This window comes from Ruditapes philippinarum, unplaced genomic scaffold (assembly GCF_026571515.1).
Source record: "Ruditapes philippinarum isolate M1 unplaced genomic scaffold, ASM2657151v2 ctg1397_1_1_1_1, whole genome shotgun sequence".
Taxonomy (NCBI): Eukaryota; Metazoa; Mollusca; class Bivalvia; order Venerida; family Veneridae; genus Ruditapes; species Ruditapes philippinarum.
The window spans coordinates 175,754-195,853 of NW_026859154.1; the positions used below are offsets into that span (position 1 = coordinate 175,754).

General features: G+C 28.8%; 2 protein-coding genes across 2 annotated transcripts; both read left to right on the forward strand.

Moving 5' to 3' along the window:
- The first annotated feature begins 78 nt into the window (after positions 1-78).
- Positions 79-6,455, forward strand: LOC132755442 (uncharacterized). Its single transcript, XM_060746308.1, has 5 exons — positions 79-464; positions 1,410-1,658; positions 4,010-4,225; positions 5,113-5,266; positions 6,282-6,455. The coding sequence occupies exons 1-4, from the start codon at positions 197-199 to the stop codon at positions 5,160-5,162; spliced, it is 783 nt and encodes a 260-aa protein (XP_060602291.1). The 5' UTR covers positions 79-196; the 3' UTR covers positions 5,163-5,266; positions 6,282-6,455.
- LOC132755436 (protein mono-ADP-ribosyltransferase PARP14-like) lies at positions 5,238-19,458 on the forward strand. Its single transcript, XM_060746298.1, has 12 exons — positions 5,238-5,266; positions 6,282-6,459; positions 10,497-11,187; positions 11,628-12,044; positions 12,253-12,362; positions 12,886-13,119; positions 14,272-14,484; positions 14,878-14,992; positions 16,748-16,921; positions 17,960-18,154; positions 18,362-18,553; positions 19,270-19,458. Exons 1-12 carry the CDS (start codon positions 5,238-5,240, stop codon positions 19,419-19,421), a joined length of 2,700 nt encoding a protein of 899 aa, XP_060602281.1. The 3' UTR covers positions 19,422-19,458.
- The last annotated feature ends 642 nt before the right edge of the window (positions 19,459-20,100 follow it).

Genomic DNA, 20,100 nt, shown 5'->3' on the forward strand with positions numbered 1-20,100 from the left:
TATTACTTTGTAAGGAAAACAGCTTTTAAAAATAAATCAATTTGCAAGACAATTGAACTTATTTAAGATGAAAGCTACTAATACAGTGAAAATTTGGTTTTGAATTTCTATTTAAGATCATGATTATGAGGCCATAGATGAAGACGCATTGGATACGAATCCAACGCGATCGACTTATCCACCACCAACGATTCCGATGTCACCTCGGCCTAACAGAGCAAGGTCGACATCATCCCTCAAACCAGTGCGGATAGTAGACGTAGCAAACACTTACATGGATCTATCAACCCTAACAACGGATGAAAACAGACAGATACTATTAACAGGAATCAGAAAAACCATTTCCATAAAAGAAATCGAAACCATACTGAAATCGGATTTACTTAAAAGAAATGATGACCTTGAAGATATCAAGGTCGACAGAGTTCACGGAGAAGCCGTTGTTATGTTGAAAAACGGAAGAGGTAAGTTTTAGGTTTTTCATTAAGTATATTAAAAAGGAATAAAGTACGAAAATTCCTTCTTACAGCGCCATAACATACGCTTCAGCCACATATGCTCGGGACTTGCGTGCTCGCAATGAAACAGATGATTTTCGTTGCAAACCATTGTGTCATTTGTAGCACAAAATAATTGAAATGTATCAAAAATTAAAAATGAAATGAGCCGCGTCACGACAAAACCAACACAATGATTTTGCGACCAGCATGGATCCAAACCAGCCTTCGCATACGCGCAGTCTGATCAGGATCCATTATGTTCGCTTACAAACCTATTAAAAGTAGAAAAACTGATAGCGAACAGCATGGATCCTGATCAGACCATGCGGATGCGCAGGCTGGTCTGGATCAATACTGGTCGCAAATCCATTATGTTGGTTTTGCCGTGACACGGCTCATATGTGAAATTTATATGCATGACAAACACACGAAGTACCCGTACATTGAAGACAAAACTGGAGCTGCTTGGATTTGAACACGCATCAGTATGGTTGAATAATCAAGGCGCACCCAATATACTACAACTTCTTTCTAAAAAGACTATGGTCAATATTATAGTATTACTATACAACCCATACACACATGACTTATTTTTTTTTGAAGTGAACTCATCCATGTCATATTTACAAAGGTTGCGATATAACTAATATTCACCAGTATCTATTGTGACCGGTAGTGCACCGTGAAGCTATAACGTTAAAAGTTTGTTTATACCCGGGGATTAGCTTGGAAAACCATTGATTTGCCGAGTTCCGGATATTATCTATTGATTTAACGTTTTCCACACTTACATAAGTGGCAAATAAAGATAAATACTATTTAATTTAAGCGGAAAGTATTTTTGCTTTGAAATAATATTTCATGTTCAGTAAGACGATAATTGTCCAATTCAAACTTTGTTACCATTAGCTGCTAGCGATGTCTTGGATAAAGCAAAACCTGAAGGGAAAGTAACATTGCAAGATACAGAGGTCTATGTATCGCCATTGAACCAGGCTCCAATTGATCCACGTAAGATGTTTGTATTTGATTTTGACAAATCATTTGAAGATATGATTCTATACGATGATGCAACACTTGGAACACGGCCCACAAAAGAAATTAGAGGAGAAAATAGGACAGCTGTTTTGTTATGCTTTGATATTGATGTTTCTCAAGGTATAATTTTTTGTTGTTATAATCAAATTTGAGCCGTGCCATGACAAAACCAACATAGTGCGTTTGTGATCAACATGGAGCCAGACCAGCCTGCGCGTTTACGCAGTCTGATCAGAATCCATGCTGTTCGCTTACAAACCCTTTTACAAGTAGAGAAACTGATTGCAAACAGCATGGATCCTGATCAGACTGCGCGGATGCGCAGACTGGCTTGGATCCATGATGGTCGCAAACGCACTGTATTGGTTTTGTCATTGCGCAGCTTATTTAATGAGTACTAAAAACTTTTTTTTTTTAAATACTATGACATATTTTTATGCTGATATTGTGACTCATTTAAATCAAAGTTTATATTTTATCAAGTAAATGATATAATCATTATTGTCGTTTTATACACGTATTTGCTTTCTTTCCAAATTAGGTTGTTTCGTCTGTAATAAAACATATTTTATTAACTATTTGCAAGATCATATTCTTATAATTAACATGTATTCTCAATGAATTTTAAAATTAACACGTATTCTCAATGAATTGGTCAACTTGAATTGTAAAAAATGTTAAAACAAATAATTTTTGAGCCTCGTTTTTCAAGCATGTAATACTTTGTTTATATATGAATGTTATCATTAATAACTATTGTTTCAATCAAGGAGAAGATTTTCTAAAAAAAAGCGTCTAGCTTTCTTCTCAATTCTTTTTGCATTTTATTGTAATATATTGTGTATATACTGTATATTTGGCTAACATAAAATATTTTTTTAACCAAACTTAATTCAAGATGGCATCAAACAAGGTATTCGTGAAAGCTTAACTACAAACAATATACATAAAAACAAATTCATTTTTACTAATTTTGAATTTTTTAACACATTTCGGTGAAGAAATAAAAATAATTTGTACAAATTATTGAAATATCGTGACAAACGTCACGTAAACTTTATGTTATATCTGTTTACATGAATGACTATTCATATTCAAGTTATATCAATTATGTAAGGAAAACTATATATTGGATAAGATAAATAAACATCTCTTAATTCAAAATATTAGCACAACATGCGTGATTACTTTTATAAAAGAATCCGATATATAAATATAAATCCTAAACTCAAATAATATTTAAATGCCCATTAAAAAATCTAAAATGTATAGGAATAGCAAATTAGACTTATACATGAAATTGGATAGATTTACGTGGCACACTATACATTAAAACTATAATTGCGTCCTTGATCAGTGGTAATTTTATTAAAACTGAATCGAGTCATTGAATATAGTTTCATATTTATTAGGTGAATTTGATTTTTACCAAATATTCAACATGCTGACCTCTTACATATGAATTCCTAAAAACTATTTACAATCTTTTGTATTAGAAGATATTCAAATAAAAACGGCAATTTCAAAGATACGGTATCTAACAGTACTTTCTTGCTAATAAAAGTTTTGTGAACAAAATATCGTTTAAATCGAGGATAAATCTTTTATAACAAACCGTTGCTAACTGTAAAGCTTCACCACGTAAGATATATATTTATTTTAAGTGGTTACATTGATAGTAGAATCTAATTAAAGATGTGGTTTATATTTTCAATTACCAAAAAATATATCAATTATCACAAAGCAATCTTTTATTTTATTCTTATTTATAAAATGAAGTTCGTTTACTTGCACATGTCACGGAACCGAGATATACAGTTCATATATTTAACCATTTTAAGGTCAATTAGCGTTCATTCAATAGAAATGAAGCATCATTCTTTCTAATATTACTATACAAAAAGACATTTTCAAAAACTGATAATTTGGTTCTACCTTTTACCTTTTTATCATAAACTACCTTTGTAAAAGTTGCTATGTAAATTTCATGAATATTTTGGCATCAATATGAAAAATGTATCTAGTTTTCCAGCATTATGTTTCAACTTCAAAGCGATACCTTGTATAACAGTTAAAGACGTTCACGTTTGCTGGACATTGATGTATTAATCATTAGAAGAATGTTCCTTTCTATATTCCACTCTTTATTTTACGTTCAGATGGTCTGTTCTACTTCCACTTCTTCACAACTAGAAATTTGTTCTAAATTTTTCAATTGTCAAACAAATTGTCACAAATGAACTTAAATCATTAATTTGAACCTACGTTTAGAATGAAAATTACCAAATAAAATCTGCGACATGGTCTTGGTCAGTTCATTGAGAATGTGTTTAATTCAAGCATAACTTTATCGTCTATTTCCACTATTAACTTCAAATAGGATTTGAAGCTCGATACATTCTTACATATAAAGTGTGATCTGATTAAATGTGCATTTACATTTTACATTTACTACATTTGAATACTCTTAGATCAGACATTTCAACATCTACTTACCGCCTATAAATGGAATATGTTGCCTGTGGAACGTACAAATAGAGTTCGAATTAAAGGCGTTTCTATGGAAACAACACCTGAGGACGTGAAAGACTATTTCAATAAAAAGCTTTCAAATGATGAAAGCATAACATCTATGGAATATAGAGAACACTTGGGGGACTATATCATCACGTTTTCTACAATAAATGGTAAAATTTATGTCTTTCTAATTAGATACAATTTGATAAAGTGAAAAAAAGAACAAACCAAATATTTATAGAGAAAAGGAATGTTTGTCAACAAAATAGTTTTTTAATGCCCGGGTTGGGACGTCCTTTTAGAAATTTTGGAAGGGGAAAAAATTTTAAAAAAGTAAAAAAAAAGAATTTAAAACCCCAAACCGTGCCCGGGCGGGGTTTTAAATTTTTGTTGATTTCGAATCATTTGCCCCTCAACGCTGTGAATTCGGATCCCCCCAAAGGGCTTTGAACCCCTTAATTTAAAGTATAATTAGAGCGTTGTGGTTTATTCAGGAAACCGCTCGTTTTCCTCCTTAAATAAAAAATTTTGTATAAAAAAATTTGAATCCCTTTAAAGAAGCAATTCAAAAATTTTCCCTGGAAAGTAAATTTTTTATTGTTTTTTTTTTTTTTTCCCTTTACTTTTTATCTTTTTTATTCTTGTTTTTTTTTTTTTCTTTTTAAATTATGAAATTTTAAGTTTAAGTTTTTTAAAGATTTTTGACAAAGAAATATATTAAAAAGGAGTGTGTATAAAAATATATCCCATTTGAGTTTTTGGGTTTTTGAATCACTAAATTTTCCTAGCTTTAAAAATACTTTGGTAGTGAAAATAAAGGGTCTTTTTTATACGGGAATTTTTTTAAAAAGTAAAAGGGGAACTTTAACTTTTTTTTTGTGTTGTTTCTTTTTTTACAAAGGGGTTCAGTAATCATGAATATGTGATTCTGACTTCTATATTTTAGTCTTGATTTCATCAACTCAAAGGAATCTCATTTCGTTTTATATACACCTTCTGTTATAAACCGTTTACATATATATTTTGATACAATAGTCAAAAGCATGCATATTTACAGATGCAGAGAGAGTGGAAAACCAAGAGATTAACTCTATAAATGGAAAATAAATTGAAATAGCTTATTACTATCCTTATCTAGAAGATGAGGATGCATATATATTTAATATTCCACAACCAAAGAAAATGCGGTACGTTGACAGAGATATTTGCGGGTATGTATAGATTTTATTTCTTTTAATAGAAAGTTACGTAATTGAGATTGATGAATTTGCTCGGATGGTGAGGGATTCAGGATAAGAAGAGTTCATATTATCATTGTTGTCTGAAAATTAAAATAAAGGATTTTGGGTTTCTTTTGAAACCATCATTCCCAAAACCGGGGTTTTCAAAAAAGAACTTTTTAAAAAACCCTTTTCAGCATAATTTTTTTAAAAGTGAAAACAAAACAAAAACGGGTTTGAAAAAAAAAAAAAAGGAAAATTTTTTTTTTTCATTATTTTTTTCCCCTGTTCCTTGCAAATTGTTAAAAAACCCGGTATTTTAAACCCGGGAAAAAAAACATAATTTTAACCAATACTTTAACATTTTTTTTTAAAAAGAAAAATTGTTCTTTTTTAAAACTAATTATTTTTTTAAAAATTGTAAACAAATCATGAAAATTTAAAGTTTATTTTTGATTTTTATAAAAGCTAATTTAAATTTTTTAAAATCCTTTTAAATCGTTTGATTTTTAATGGTTTTTTTATTTTTCAAAAAAAAAAAATTTAAAAATGCCAAAAAAATTTAAAAAAACCCTTAAAAAAAAAATAAAATTTTTAATTTGTAATTTCCCCAAATTTGAAAAAAGAGAAATGAATGAAATATTTTTTAAAAGTTTACATAAAATGTGGAAAAAATATTTGCTGTAATCTTTTTACATATTTTTTGATTTTTAAAAATTTTTTTAAAAAGTAAAATTAAATAGTTACATATATAATATCTCAATAAGTGGGGGGTAAAAACCCTTAAATTAAAACCATACGGGATTTTTAAGGGTCAATTAAAAAAACCTGAAGATTTTGGGGGCTGTAAATGTCTGGACTAATTTGAGGATTTTTTTTATTATAATAACCATAAGACCCTGACTAGTATTACATGAAAAAGAAACTACCCAATCGCAAAACCCCACTCAAAATAATGTCAAAAAAATTGGGCTACTGTTACTAGTTTAACATCCCGTTTATTTAGGTATCTACAAACATCCGCTAAATACAAAAAAGAGTTAGAAGAAAGTGTAGCGTCCCATCATGGAAAAGTTCGTTGGCCTAGTAATGAAGGAGCATATATGGAGGTGATGTGCAATGTGGATGAACGAGACAGAAAGGCAAAGATAAAAGTTGAAGACTGGGAAGAACATGCGGCCTCGGCAAAAGGAAAAAGGGGGGGGGGGGAAAAAAAAATTTTAAAAAAAAATTTTTTTTAAAAAAAAAAAAAAAAATTTTTTTTTAAAAAAAAAAAAAAAAAAAAAAAAAAAAAAATTTTTTTTGTTCCCAAAAAAAAAAAAAAAAAAAGATAAAAAAAAACAAAAAATGGTTTTTTAAAAATTTTTTTTAAAAAAAAATTTTTTAAAATTTTAAAATTTTTTTTGGGGAAAAAAAGGGGGGGTTTTTTGGGGGGGGTTTTTAAAAAAAAATTTTTTTTTTTTCCCCTTTCCCAAAAAATTTTCCCCCAAAAACCGGGGGTTTCCCCAAGGTTTTTTGGGGGAAAAAAGGGGTTTTTTAAAAAAAAAGAAACAAAATTTAGGGAAAAAAAAACCCCTTTTTTTTTTCCCTTTTTTTTTAAAATTTTTTATTTTTTTTTGGGGGGAAAAACCCCTGGGGGAAAAAAAAACCCAAATTTTTTCCCAAAAAAAAAAAAACCTTTAAAAAAAAAAATTTTCCCCCCTTTAAAAAAATTTTTAAAAAATTTTAAAAAGGGTTTTTTTGGGGGAAATTTTTTTAAAAAAAAAACCCCCCCCGGGGGGGGAAAATTTTTTTTTGGGGGCCAAACCTTTTTTTTTTTCCCCCCAAAAATTTTTTTTTTAAAATTTTTTTTAAAAAGGGGGTTTTTTTAAAAAAAATTAAAAATTTTTTTTAAAACCCCAAAAAAAAAATTTTTTTTTTTTTTTTTTTTTTTAAAAAAAAATTTTTAAAAAAAAAAATTTTTAAAAAAGGGAAAATTTTTTAAAAAAAAATTTTTTTTAAATTTTTTTTCCCCTTTTTTTTTTTTTTTTTTTTTTTTTATTTTTTTTTTTTTTTTAAAAAATTTTTTAAATAAAATTTTTAAAATTTTTAAAAAAAAAAAAAAATTTTTGGAAAAAAAAAAATTTTTTTTTTTTTTAAAAAAAAAAATTTTAAAAAAGGGGAAAAATTTTTTTTTTTAAAAAAAAAAATTTTTAAATTTCCCCGGGGGGGTTTTTGGGGGGTTTTTTGGGTTTTTTTTGTTTAAAAATTTTTTGGGGGGGGAAAAAAAAATTTTTAATTTTTTTAAAAAAAAAAAAACCTTTTTAAAAAATTTTTGGGTTTTGTTTTAAAAAATTTTTAAAAAAAAATTTTTTAAAAAAAAAATTTTTTTTTGGAAAAAAAATTTTTTTTTTAAAAAATTTTTAAAAAAATTTTTTTCCCCCAAAAAATTTTTTGGGAAAATTTTTGGGAAAAAATAAATTTTTTTTTTTTATAATTTTTTTTTAAAATGATTGGGGTTTTTAAAAAGGTTTTAAAAATTTTGGGTTTTTAATTTTTAATTTTTTTTTAAAAAAAAGGTTTTAACAAAAAATTTTTTTTAAAAAGGGGGGTTTTAAAAAAAAATTTTTTTTTTTTTAAAAAAAAATTTTAAAAAAACCAAAAAAAAAATTTAAAAAAACCCTTTTCAATTTTTTTTTTTTTAATTTTTTTGTAAAAAACCCAAAAAAAATTTTTCCCCAAAAAAGGTTTAAAAAAAATTTTTTAAAAAAAAAAAAATTTTTTAAAAAACCCTTTTTTTGGGGAAAAAGGGGCCCCCAAAAAAAAAAATTTTTTGGTTTTAAAAATTTTTAAAAGGAAATTTTTTTCCTTTAAAACCCCTTTAAAAAAATTTTTTTTTAATTTGGGGTTTTTTTTTTGGGGAAAAAAAATTTTTTTTAAAAAAAAAATTTTTTTTTTTAAAATTTTTAAAAAAATTTCCCTTTTTTTTCCCCCCCCCCCAAAAATTTTAAAAACAAAAAAAAATTTCCAAAAGGGGGGTTTTTTTTAAAAAAGAAAAAAAAATTTTTTTTTTTAAAAAAATTTTTTTTTTTTTTGGAAAAAAAATAAAAAATTTTAAAAAAAAAAAAAAAATTTTTTTAAAATTTTAAATTTTAAAAATTTTAATTGAAAAATTAAAAAATTTAACCGGGAAAAAAAAACCCCCCGGGGGAAAATTTTTTTTTTAAAAATAAATTTTTTAAAAAACCCCAAAATTTTAAAAAAAAATTTTTTTTTTTTTTTAAACCCCAAATTTAAAAAAATTTTTTTTTTTTTTAAAAAAACCTTAATTTTTTTTTTTAAAAAGGGAAAATTTTAAAAAATTTAAAAAAAAAAAAAAAATTTTAAACTTTTTGAAAGGGGGGTTTTAAAAAAAAGGGCCCCCCTTTTCCCTTGGGTTTTTTAAAAAAAATTTTTAAAAATTTTTTTAAATTTTTTTTAAAAAACCCAATTTTTAATTTTTTTTTTAAAAACCTTTTTTCCCCTTTTTTTTTAAAAAAAATTTAAAAAAAAAAAAAACTTCCCCCCCTTTTAAAAAAGGGGAAATTTAAAAAAATTTTTTTTTTTGGGGGGGGCAAGGGTTTTAAAAAAAAACCCCCCTTTTTTTTAAAAAAAAAAAGGGGAAAAATTTTTTTTAAAAAAAATTAGGGAAAAAATTTTTTAAAAAAAAAAACCAAAAAAAAATTTTTTAAAAAAATTTTTTTTTTTTTTTAATTTAAAAAAAAAAATTTTAAAAAAAAATTTTTTTGAATTTAAATTTTTAAAAAAAAAAAATTTTTTTTTTAAAAAAAAAAATTTTTTTTTTAAAAAAATTTTTTTCCCCCAAAAAAAAAAAAAAACCCCCCCCTTTTTTAAAAAAAAAAAAATTTTTTCCCCTTTTTTTTTTTTTTTTTTAAAAAAAATTTTAAAAAAATTTTTTTTTAAAAAAAATTTTAATTTTTTTTAAAAAAATTTTTTTAAAAAAATTTAAAAAATTTTTTCCGTTTTAATTTAAAAATTTTAAAAATTTTTTTTTTTTTTTAAAAAAAAATAAAAATTTTTTTTTTAAAAATTTTTTTTTTCCTTTTTTAAAATTTTTAAAAAAAATTGGGGGGGGTTTTTTTTTTCCTTTTGGGTTTTTCTTTTTAAAAACCCCTTTTTTTTTTTTTTCCCCCCAAAAAAAAATTTTTTTTTAAATTTTTTTTTTAAAATTTTTTTTTTAAAAAATTTTTAAAAAGGGGGAAAAAAAAATTTTTTAAAAAAAATTTTGGGTGGGGGGTTTTTTAAAAAGGTTCCCAAAAAGAAAAAAGGGGGGAAAAAAAATTTTTTTTCCTTTTTTTTTTTTTTCCCCCCTTTCTTTTTAAAAGGGGAAAAAAAAATTACCGGGGTTTTAAAAAAAAAATTTTTTTAAATTAAAATTTTTTTTAAAAAAATTTTAAAAAGGGGGGGCATTTGCAAAGGAAATTTTTTTAAAAAAAACCCCCCGGTTTTTTTCCCGGGAAAAAAATTTTTTTTTTTTTTCCCCTTTTTTTTAAAAAAAATTTTTTTTTTTTTAAGGGAAAAAAATTTTAAAGTAAAAAAAAAAATTTAAAAATTTTTTTTCCCCGGGGTTAAAAAAGGGGAAACCCCCCCAAAATTTTAAAAAAAAAGGTTTTTTAAAAAAAAAAAATTTTTGGTTTTTTTTTTTTTAAAAAAATTTTTTTCCCAAAACAATTTTTTAAAAAAAAAAATTTTTTTAAAAAAGGGCCCCCCCTTTTTTTTTTTCCCCCCCCAAGGCCGGGGGGGGAAAAAAATTTTCTTTTTTAAATTTTTCCCCCTTTTTTTAAAATTAAAAAACCCCCCCCTTCCCCCGCTTCCTTTTTTTTTTTCCCCCCAAAAATTAAAAAAGGGAAAAAAAAAAAATTTTTAAAAAAAAAACCCCCCCGTTTTTTTTTTAAAAATTTTTTTTTTTAAAAAATTTCCCAAAAATTTTTTTTTTTGGTTTTTTTTTTTTTTTAAAATTTAAAAAATTTTTTTTTTTTAAAAAAAAATTTAAAATTTTTTCCCCCCCCAAATTTTGGGCCCCCCCCCCCCCCCCCCAAAAAAAAAAAAAAAAAAAAATTTTTTTTTTTACAAAAAAAAAAAAAAACCCCCCCAAAAACCCCCAAAAAAAACCCCCAAAAACCCAAACCCCAAAAAAAAAAAAAAACCCCCCGAAAATTTTTAAAAAAAAAATTTTTTTAAGGGGGGCACATTACAGACCGATTGTGGAAGAAAACATCTCGAAAAGCTAGTTGATGAGTATGATGGCAGACTTATCTATCAGATACAAGGAGACGACTTATATATTGTTTCAGTGGACTATTTGCATCAGGAGATCATTAAAAAAGTGAAAACCTTCCTAGATTCACATTCTTACCTCGAAGAAACGGTTCTTTTTGACAGTGGTGTATTCCTCTACCTGTTTAACAATAAAAAGAGGGATGTTCAACAAGTTATCAAGCAATTCAAGGACTTGAATGTCGAAATAGATATAGTTGATAGAGAAACAAGAAAGGGGTTTACGGTAAAGGGAGATAAACAGGTATGCAAGATTGCCTTAGCACAGCTTAATAGCATCAAAGATAATGTCATAAGGACAGATATGAATGTCAGTGACGAATTCTTTCACAAATTCCTTCAACGTCCGGAGGGCATGGAAAAAATGAAAAATATTCAGTTGGCAGAAAAATGCATTATTCAAATACCAATGGCAATACCAGAGAGAGGTAGTCGACAACGATCGGAAAATATACTTGCAAAATCTAAATTTGGACATTGCGACCTACAAATTAAAGGCGGCGACATTACTGATCAAATTGTTGATTTTATTGTTAACCCAACAGATAGAATGTTGGAGCATAAACGGGGTTTAGGAAGAACATTAGTTGATAAAGGTCTGAATATTTTGTTTATAATAATATGTTTTAAAAAAGGCATTAATTAAGCATTCAAATTAATTCTAGATTTTTTTGTTTTGATGTTCGGTACGATTTAGCGATTTCGGTGCTTTAATGTAATTGCAGGATTAACAACATACGATCGTTCATTGAAAATTATTGATATGACTATGTTTTTATTATTTTGCCAAAGCAAATGTATGTCGTTACGTTTTTGATTTTTCTTTTGCATTTACAAAATTTGAAATAAAAACTATATATATTTAAACAAGACAAAGCAGTGCCTTTCTTAACAAAAATATATATAAGACAGATGATGTATTACTAACATGTGACAATAGAAACATACGGGAATAACATTTGGTTGTAAACGGTTAAGTTATGGTTTTAACTGTAAGTATTTTGTGATAACTATTTTTGTTTTGCTTTTTTCTAAGGCGGGTTTCTTGTTTCAAAGTCATGTGAGGAAAAAAAGCGGTGCATTAAAGAGTTTGATGCTTTCGTTGGGAGTGCAGGTGACCTTCCATATCGTGGTATAATACATGTGGTCATACCTACCTATTCAGTTGAACGTAATGATAGAAAACAGGAGGATATACATCACGCAGTTAGACAATGTCTTCTTGAAGCAGACAAACAAAATGCAACAAGTATTGCGTTTCCGTTGCTAGGGTCAGGAAGATTTGGATATCCTGATGACATCATTGTTGACAGTATGATGAAAGAAATTAAAAATTATCTGCTTCAAAATGGAACAAGCACATTCTTGAGACGTATCACAGTGTGTGATATAGAATCTGATTTAACGATTCTTCTCCCAGAATCAATAGCTGAGGACTTTTCTCTTCCAGCAGGTAAAATAATATTCAATAACAAACTAAGTTCTCTGTTTTTTTTAATTATTATCCGTTATATTTATAGTCACGAAACAAGGCAATAATGAGACATAAACAAGGCAATAATGAGATAATGATTTTGATTAATATTCACATCATTTATAATAGATAACGTTTTGTTTCTTGTGTATTGTGTTGCTTTTTCAAGTATATATACATATTTTAGACGTTGTTAAGCAAAGAAAGATGTCAAAGGAATGTAGATCTGACCAAACAGACGGTTTTGCAAAACGTATTCGTAGAGATAATATAACCGGATCTATAACATTACAAGATGTACGTTATTTTTTCATCGCTCAGAAATGTCATTAATTTTAATCTACTTTTAAAAGTAAGTTTGCATATTTAAATGTTGAATCTTAATCGGTGCTAGAAGGAATGGGTGGTAGCTTGCACTTACCAGTACCGTCCATGAACAAACTGAATCAAACAAATCGTTTTCTCAAATTTCAATTTTGTCGTTATGGATGTTCTTAGGGATTCTGTTTTTCTCTGTTTTGAAGAGTAAATTGAAGATTATATATAATTGATTACATGTATTAATATTTTAAGGCATTATTAAGTATACTCCGCTATTTTTATATTCCAGTAATATAAAAAATACAACAGATGCACGAAACCATGTATATCGTACTATCTATTTTGTTCTTGATAAAACTGATCCAAAACCATGTTGATTATAAGGCGTCAAAACGTATGACACAATGATATTTACTGGGTACAAAATGGCCAAATGTGTTACAGATTTAGTAAGTTATTTCATTTATGTTACCTTTTTTATTTGTTTCAATATTCAAAGACTGATGTGATTGTTAACTCAACAAACAGTAAATTGGATCTCAATATTGGTAAGCTCTCAGGGATGATAATTAAAGATGGGGGAGAGAAAATTCTTGCAGAATTATCAGAAAAGTATCCGGATGGGATTTCGCCGGGCGAAATAGCTGTAACAACTGGAGGAAACTTGAAATGCAAAGCCATTTTCCATGGCGTTTTAGAAAAATGGGACCATAATCAAGGGCATGCAGAAACGGTAAGAATTGAAGTAGAAAAATTGAAGTTGTCGAAAAAAATAATAGAAGTGTGTTGTCGCTGGGACGACATGTAGTCTATAAGTTTAATCCAAATTACTCAAATCGTTCAATGTATTTGATTAAGTGACTGTTTTGAATAACTGACAGAACTATTCATTTAATGAATGAACATACATTTATTGTCGCGACGAAAGTCTGAGATATTTTGTTCTTAAATCTATCAATTTATAAAAGGAGTTGATCTAAAATACATTTGTACCTTATGAAGAAGGACATGCATGTATATCAATGTTATTAGTTATTCAATTTTGTTAAGAAGATGTTGCACAAAAGGGGTGTAGGGCGCTTTGTGAACAGCAGACGATTGTTGCACATAATGATAGTAACTCCGTTGATATGTATTTCAAGAGATTTATTAAATGACGTGATTCTATTAACCAACTACACAGCTGAAAAAACTGTATAAAACAAGGTGCTAGCCAAGTTAATTATAGTTTTTGCAGCTGTGTTAGATTTGAAAAGATTCGGTTATGCATTTAACAATATTTGTCTTAAAGCTTCTTTGTTTCACATCAATGTTTTGACTTTTCCAGAAAATTGTGTTTCTTCCATTACAATGTAATGCAATAATACATTGCAATGAGTATTGTATTGTTTGGATTCAGCTAGTCTGAGAACAAAATAGAGATTGAGTGGCGGCATGGCCGAGTGGTTAACGCGTCGGACTAGTAATCTAAGGATTGTTGACACCGTGGGTTCAAATCACGTCAGGACAAGCCGTTGTTTCCTTGAGCAAGAAACTTTACATGCATTTCTTTGTACTGGTTGGTTCCAGGAACAGATTCGAGAGTGTTTCAGTAAGCATATAGCTTCAAACACAATCGAACTAAAATAAATTTATATAAACTACCCGGGATTTGAATGGATTATTTTGACTCGAGAAATCATACGAGGTTAATTTATAAGATCTGATCCAATTATAACTAATTATATTGGGAGATCATTTGGTGAAATCGCTAAAAGTTTATAGAAAGAGCCAATTTCTAGTGATTAAACGATATCAAATTGTATTATTATGGATAATTGAATGACACACATGTGGTCATCTGAACAAACAATGATATAAGGTGATATAAAATTCATATTTACAGGTGATGAAATATTTTATCAAAGAATGTCTCTTGAATGCAACGAAGAAGAACTACGAATCTATATCTTTCCCAATCCTAGGAACAGGAGCACTACAGTTTCCTCCAGATTGTGTAGCAAAATTTATGTCAGAAGTTTTAGATGACTTTGAACTTGAACACCCTTCAACGTCGCTAAAGACTGTCCGCATTGTCAAACATCCGAACGAAGAAACTGTAAATATTATGTACCTTATTTTAATCGCATAGTAAAACCTCTTTGATTTCTTTAAATTCTGTCAATATAGTAGTAATATTTCAATATAAAACAATTCATTTGTATGTTAATAATTGTTACACCATTTAAAAGCCATAATTAACTTTTTGATAAATGCACTGATGTTCTTTTTTTCTTTTTTATGGTTATTAATCACATGTTTTTAACTTGATACACGATAGTAATTTATCAGAATGCTTTTGCTGCTGACAAAACAAACTACTATTGCTTTACCATCCTGTTCTGTCCGTTGTAGTTTACACTTGTAAAACAAAAAGAATTTTGTAAAAGAGAACATAGTATACATTTTCGAACAAATCGATTTTGAGTTATTTAAAACTTAAATTATCCAGGTATTTGAGGGAGATAACCCAATTCTTCATAGGATGGATAAACCTTCGATTTCATCCGTCATTTACAAAAGACATAGCAAACGATTAAAAGATGTTTTTACACCTGGAAGCAACAGTAAGTAGTTGTGATGTCGTCTTTTTTACATTCAGAATCATGTGTTTTTATTCAATTTTAATCCTTTCACCGGAGAGGACATTAGGTCTGCCTCTCGTCTGTATGTCCTTTCGTTTGTCCGTTTGCATACACCCAGTTGACATACGATGTTTATGGTCTGTGTACAACATGATATTATGAGGTTCATTCCGTACAAACTGTAATTTTGGGGCAAGAAACTGTTCTCTGGGGTAAAAATGTCATTATGCGGAATAAAAGATCAAAAAAGTTCAAAGGAATAAATCCCCAATGTAGGTCTGGTGAGAATGTATGTTCATTTGCCAGTAAGTCAGTCCATCCATTATAATTTAAATTTCCTTATTTATTCTATAAACTTTTTTTCTTCATTGATGTACTTCCAACTTCAAACATTTGTTCATTACCATCACCTTCATGATATGTTAATATGTATACTATAGGGAGAAATGAAATCCCTAAGGAAATCCAAAACTGGTTTTCATGATTATTTTCATTTTGAACTTTGAAAATTGTTATATAATATTCTTCTTTGTAACTATAAATAGTACGTATTTGAAAATTGATATAATTACATGTATTTTATTATGCCCCCACAAAGTGGGGAGCATATAGCGTTGCACTTGTCCGTCCGTACGTCTGTCCGTCCGTACGTCTGTCTGTACGTCCCGAAATCTTGTGAACGCAACTCCTCTTAAACCGGATGGCAGATTTTGCTTAAACTTCCAAGGATGAACAACCTTAATGTGTAGATGGTAGTAAAGGAAGGAATTTTTGCTGCGACCAAATTTAACAGAATTATGGCCCTTTGTTGATTTTTCACTATATACCATATATATGTTGTCAGTGGGGTCATCCGTGTCCTTTGGACACAGTTCTAGTTTTTCTTCTTTGTTACTATAAATGGTATTTACTTAAGACTTAAGATAATTGTTGCTTGTCATCACTTATATCATTTATGATATAAATATCTTTAAATAGTTGATATTGGAAAATGGTAAGGATAAAGAAACATCTGTCTACAATATGTTAAAAGACTGTCACACTCTTTTTATTAATTGAATAAGTAAATTCCGATGGATATTTACAAAATTTTCATTGAGCAACGTTTGAGTTATTTGTCGATCGTGCAATGTAAATTATAAAATTGAAGGACATTATGGCAAAAAGTAAACTTATTTTGACTTTCATTGTTCACTTACAATATACCCTTGGGAAGGCATAATGTCGCTTGAATTTTTCTTTTTTTTAATGTTACTTTTTACAAGATTGTTTTTATATCATTTTTAAGACATTTCATCACGTGTATTGGTTAAGGAACTTTATGTACATTTATGCAAGTCCAAAATAATATTTTCTCAAATTATGACAACAGTGACAAACGACCTCTGTCATGAATAAAAATGTTTTTAAATATTATAAGCAAATCGGTCAAAAGAAGTACAACTTGACAATTACGCTTTTACCAGAAATTGTTTGATATTTAACAATTCATTAGGGTTCGTTATTCTAAAAGATAATCTTAAGAAGTTCACTGTTAGGCCAATATCTCAGTATCACAATGTAATTTTACATGTGGTGAGCTGTTGTTTGTTATAAGTGGGTACGTCTTGTTTTTATGTGTTGTTTTTTTTTTTGTTTTTTTTTGTTTTTTTTTCTTGCTTTTTTAAATAATTACATCGGATCAAAATAAACTTCATATATTAAAGTACATGTATAACCGTATTTGTATCATTATAGCCAAATCCTATTCAACAACTATCGACAGTGTGACCATCAGTATAGAACAGGGAGATCTAACTTCAACTTATTCCGCTGTTATTGTAAACAGCGTTCCAAACACTCTAACGTTGAGAAGTGGAAGAATATCAAAAGCGATACTAGAAGCTGCAGGGGACATTATTGAATCTGAAGGTAATAATATAAGTTTATTAGGCATTGTTGAGTAGAACAAAGAATTTTAGTAGATGAACATAAAGCTGTCAAATTTATATTGGACTATGCGTTTGCTGAGTCATATATATATATTTTGTAGCTGCATAAGAGTCAATAAAATCAGTATTGTGCTCAACAATATACGTAAAATAAACTTTTTTAATCAGCACCATATTTTTTTATTTTTTGACAGACCTTTGTTAATTCATAAATGGAAACGTAGAACAATAATGGTTTGATATAAATATTTTTGACTTAGAAAATGAAAACTTGTATCGTTTTGATATAAAATTATTTCTGAGACAATTGCGCAGTTAAGTTATTGAAAAGGTGCGTGTTACAGCGAGAACATTCCATTACGTGTATACTTTTGTACTCGTGTTTTTACTTTGAAAGGACGGGAACGGATAAGTCAATGGCGTATGCACATAGCAATTCGACACCTGTGTCTTACTTATATATAGACAATGCTGACACGCTCGTTATCGTAATGGTTTATTCTAATTATGTCCCCACCAAACCTAGTTTGGCGGTCTAAATAGGAACAACTTTTTCCAGTCCCTTCGTCACTTTTGTGTCCCTTCTTGTTTTCTTGTCTTCAAACCGAGTACGTTCCCATTTTCTAGATGGATAGGAAAATTCAGATGTTTTATGTCAATGCAACTTAACAGCACATACATCGATGTGTTTTGTCTTAATGCATAACAGTTCTCCATTAGGTGGAGTAAATGTGCTTATGCTAGGGGCGTGAACCGTAGCTTGTACTTGATAGTACCGTCTATGAACAGGCTCAATCAAACCGAGCCTGCAACATTTTCAATTTGGCCATTTTGAACTTTCTTTAGGGATTCTTATTTTTTCTATTTTAATATTAGCCTGGTCCCGCGATATTTCATCTCGATAAATACCCTCATTATATGAAATCAGACAGTGACACAGTCCATCATTTGTATAAGGAGATAAGAAATTATTGTATTATCATTCAAAAAATTAAAGTATTTACTGTTTTGATTTCAGCACACAAACATAAAAAGACTTTCAATGAAACACAATTAGTTATGACTAGCTCAGGCAGAATGGCTACTTGCCAGAAAATAGTACACCTGAAGGCAAAGAGTTCTTTGAAGGGGTGGAAAAGAGTTATCAAGAAATGTCTAGCCGAGGTTGAGAAATTCTCTTTCAATTCAGTTGCGTTCCCAGCACTTGGTACCGGTAAACTAACGAATTTATTTTGAAATGATTGAAATAATCTAAACAAAATTGCTTTAAGTGCCAATAGTTTATGAGTTTCGGGGTCGATCATAGCTAATTATTTCCTTAAAGTATACCTAAATATATTTATTCCTGGATTTTTTATTTTCGTGTATCCATTTTTAACAATTACATATGGTGATAGTTAATATCCTTTTTCGTATTTAGGTGGGATGAACTTCAGTCCTGCTGATATGGGACGAGCTATGGCAGAAACATTTCAGGAATATATAAATGGAGAAAGCTATCAAGGAAATTTAAAGGAGATCAAAATTGTGCTTTATGATACGGATATGGTCGGCGAATTTACAAAAGGAACAAAAGCCGTTTTGGAATCATCTAGGAACAGAAAATCAACTTGTAAGTTGACAGTAAAACAAAGTTATTTTGACAGTGGATTTTTAATAAAAAAGTAACTTATCTTCAACATACCTTTGCCCTTTACGAAAAGTACTTGCAACATTTGTTTTTACATTTTGCCTTGTTAAACAAACTTTTAAGGTTTCAATTTTGACTTCAATATATCAATTTGTACAAAGAAATGACCGCAACAAATCTTTCCATACATTCAGTCATGTTTGGTTTCATTTAGTTCAGGCATTAGTTTGTCCATGAACAGTTTCAATCAATTTGATATTGTAACATGTACAATTAATAGTCCCCAACTCTGACCTTTTATTTTATTAATATGCTATGTAAAGATATGTAATACCGGATCACGATCTCACACTTATCAACGAAATCAATATATTATTCTTTCGTGGTTATTGTCATGTATGATATTAAATAGTACAAACATAATTATTCATGTTATTACAGGCCTTCCATTATGGACCAAATCACTTTAAATGATATAATCATATCTTTCATAAGTCATAACAACAACTTAGAAGTCAAGCAAACATCTGAATAAATCAAATGTTTTGAGGGATGCTTTGTTTGGTTGTGTGTATATGTTTTGTTTTTGTTTTTTGTTGTTGTTGTTTTTTCGATTTTAAGATGCACTATCTATATCTATAACATTAAATTTTGTTGTTACTGTCACTGAATTGATATGCTTGCTTTTTGTTTTATAGTTTTTAACATATTTCGGCAAAAACATGAAGATAACATCGACTCCTCCACCAATATGGTCATTAATATTTATACAGAGTCACGTGATAGAGCTTCGAATGTAATAAAGAGAATTGAAGACATGCGTGATCAGATGATAAATTCCAAACCATAAACAACAAAATATACAGAAACAAATAACGTGCATACAGGTAACAAATTTATTCATTTATGTTGCATTTCCATGTTGTACCAAATGTGTATTGAAACTTTTCAGATATTCTGTATAAATATTTAGATACATAACATGTGCTTTCAAAATAATAAACTACAACTTTAAAAAATGATACTATTTGAAATCCCATAAAAGCCTCCTGCTTTTTGCTCTTACAACACTTAACCCTTTACCTCATATATACGCGAAACAACGCACTTTCGACCCCCCCCCTTTTTTTAGGCCTGGAATAGTGAAAAAATGTCCTATTTGGGCCCCAAACACATGTTTTCGTTTGAGAAATGTTGCTAAAAAATGTGAGTACTTTTTCGGCGCCGCCTCCCGTCCAAAAGATACATCAGGGAGTTGCCAGAAGGGGGATATGCCCCCTTCTGTTTGGGGGGTTTGAAGGAGGGCGGCGTCCCCCCCCCCCATCGCCAAGAAAATTTTGGACCTGTGAGAGGCTAAAAATGACCACAGGTCGATCATAAGGTAACGTGTAACCAACGCTGAAAAGCCTTTGACTCTATCTCAATCCCTTGAGAAGTTGCAGCACATTGAAATAAGTTTTGATGGTAAAAAAAATCGAGGCAAAATAGTGATTTTTGGCAATTTTGATATGTCCCCTCGTTGCCACGGT

Coding starts and splice junctions, on each gene's coding strand:
- LOC132755442 (XM_060746308.1), top strand. CDS start 197: ATGTCACCTCGGCCTAACAGAGCAAGGTCGACATCATCCCTCAAACCA. Junction 465..1,409: donor TATGTTGAAAAACGGAAGAG/GTAAGTTTTAGG, acceptor TGTTACCATTAG/CTGCTAGCGATGTCTTGGAT. Junction 1,659..4,009: donor TGATATTGATGTTTCTCAAG/GTATAATTTTTT, acceptor GAATACTCTTAG/ATCAGACATTTCAACATCTA.
- LOC132755436 (XM_060746298.1), top strand. CDS start 5,238: ATGCGGTACGTTGACAGAGATATTTGCGG. Junction 6,460..10,496: donor GGGAAGAACATGCGGCCTCG/GCAAAAGGAAAA, acceptor AATTTTTTTAAG/GGGGGCACATTACAGACCGA. Junction 18,554..19,269: donor TAGGAACAGAAAATCAACTT/GTAAGTTGACAG, acceptor TTTGTTTTATAG/TTTTTAACATATTTCGGCAA.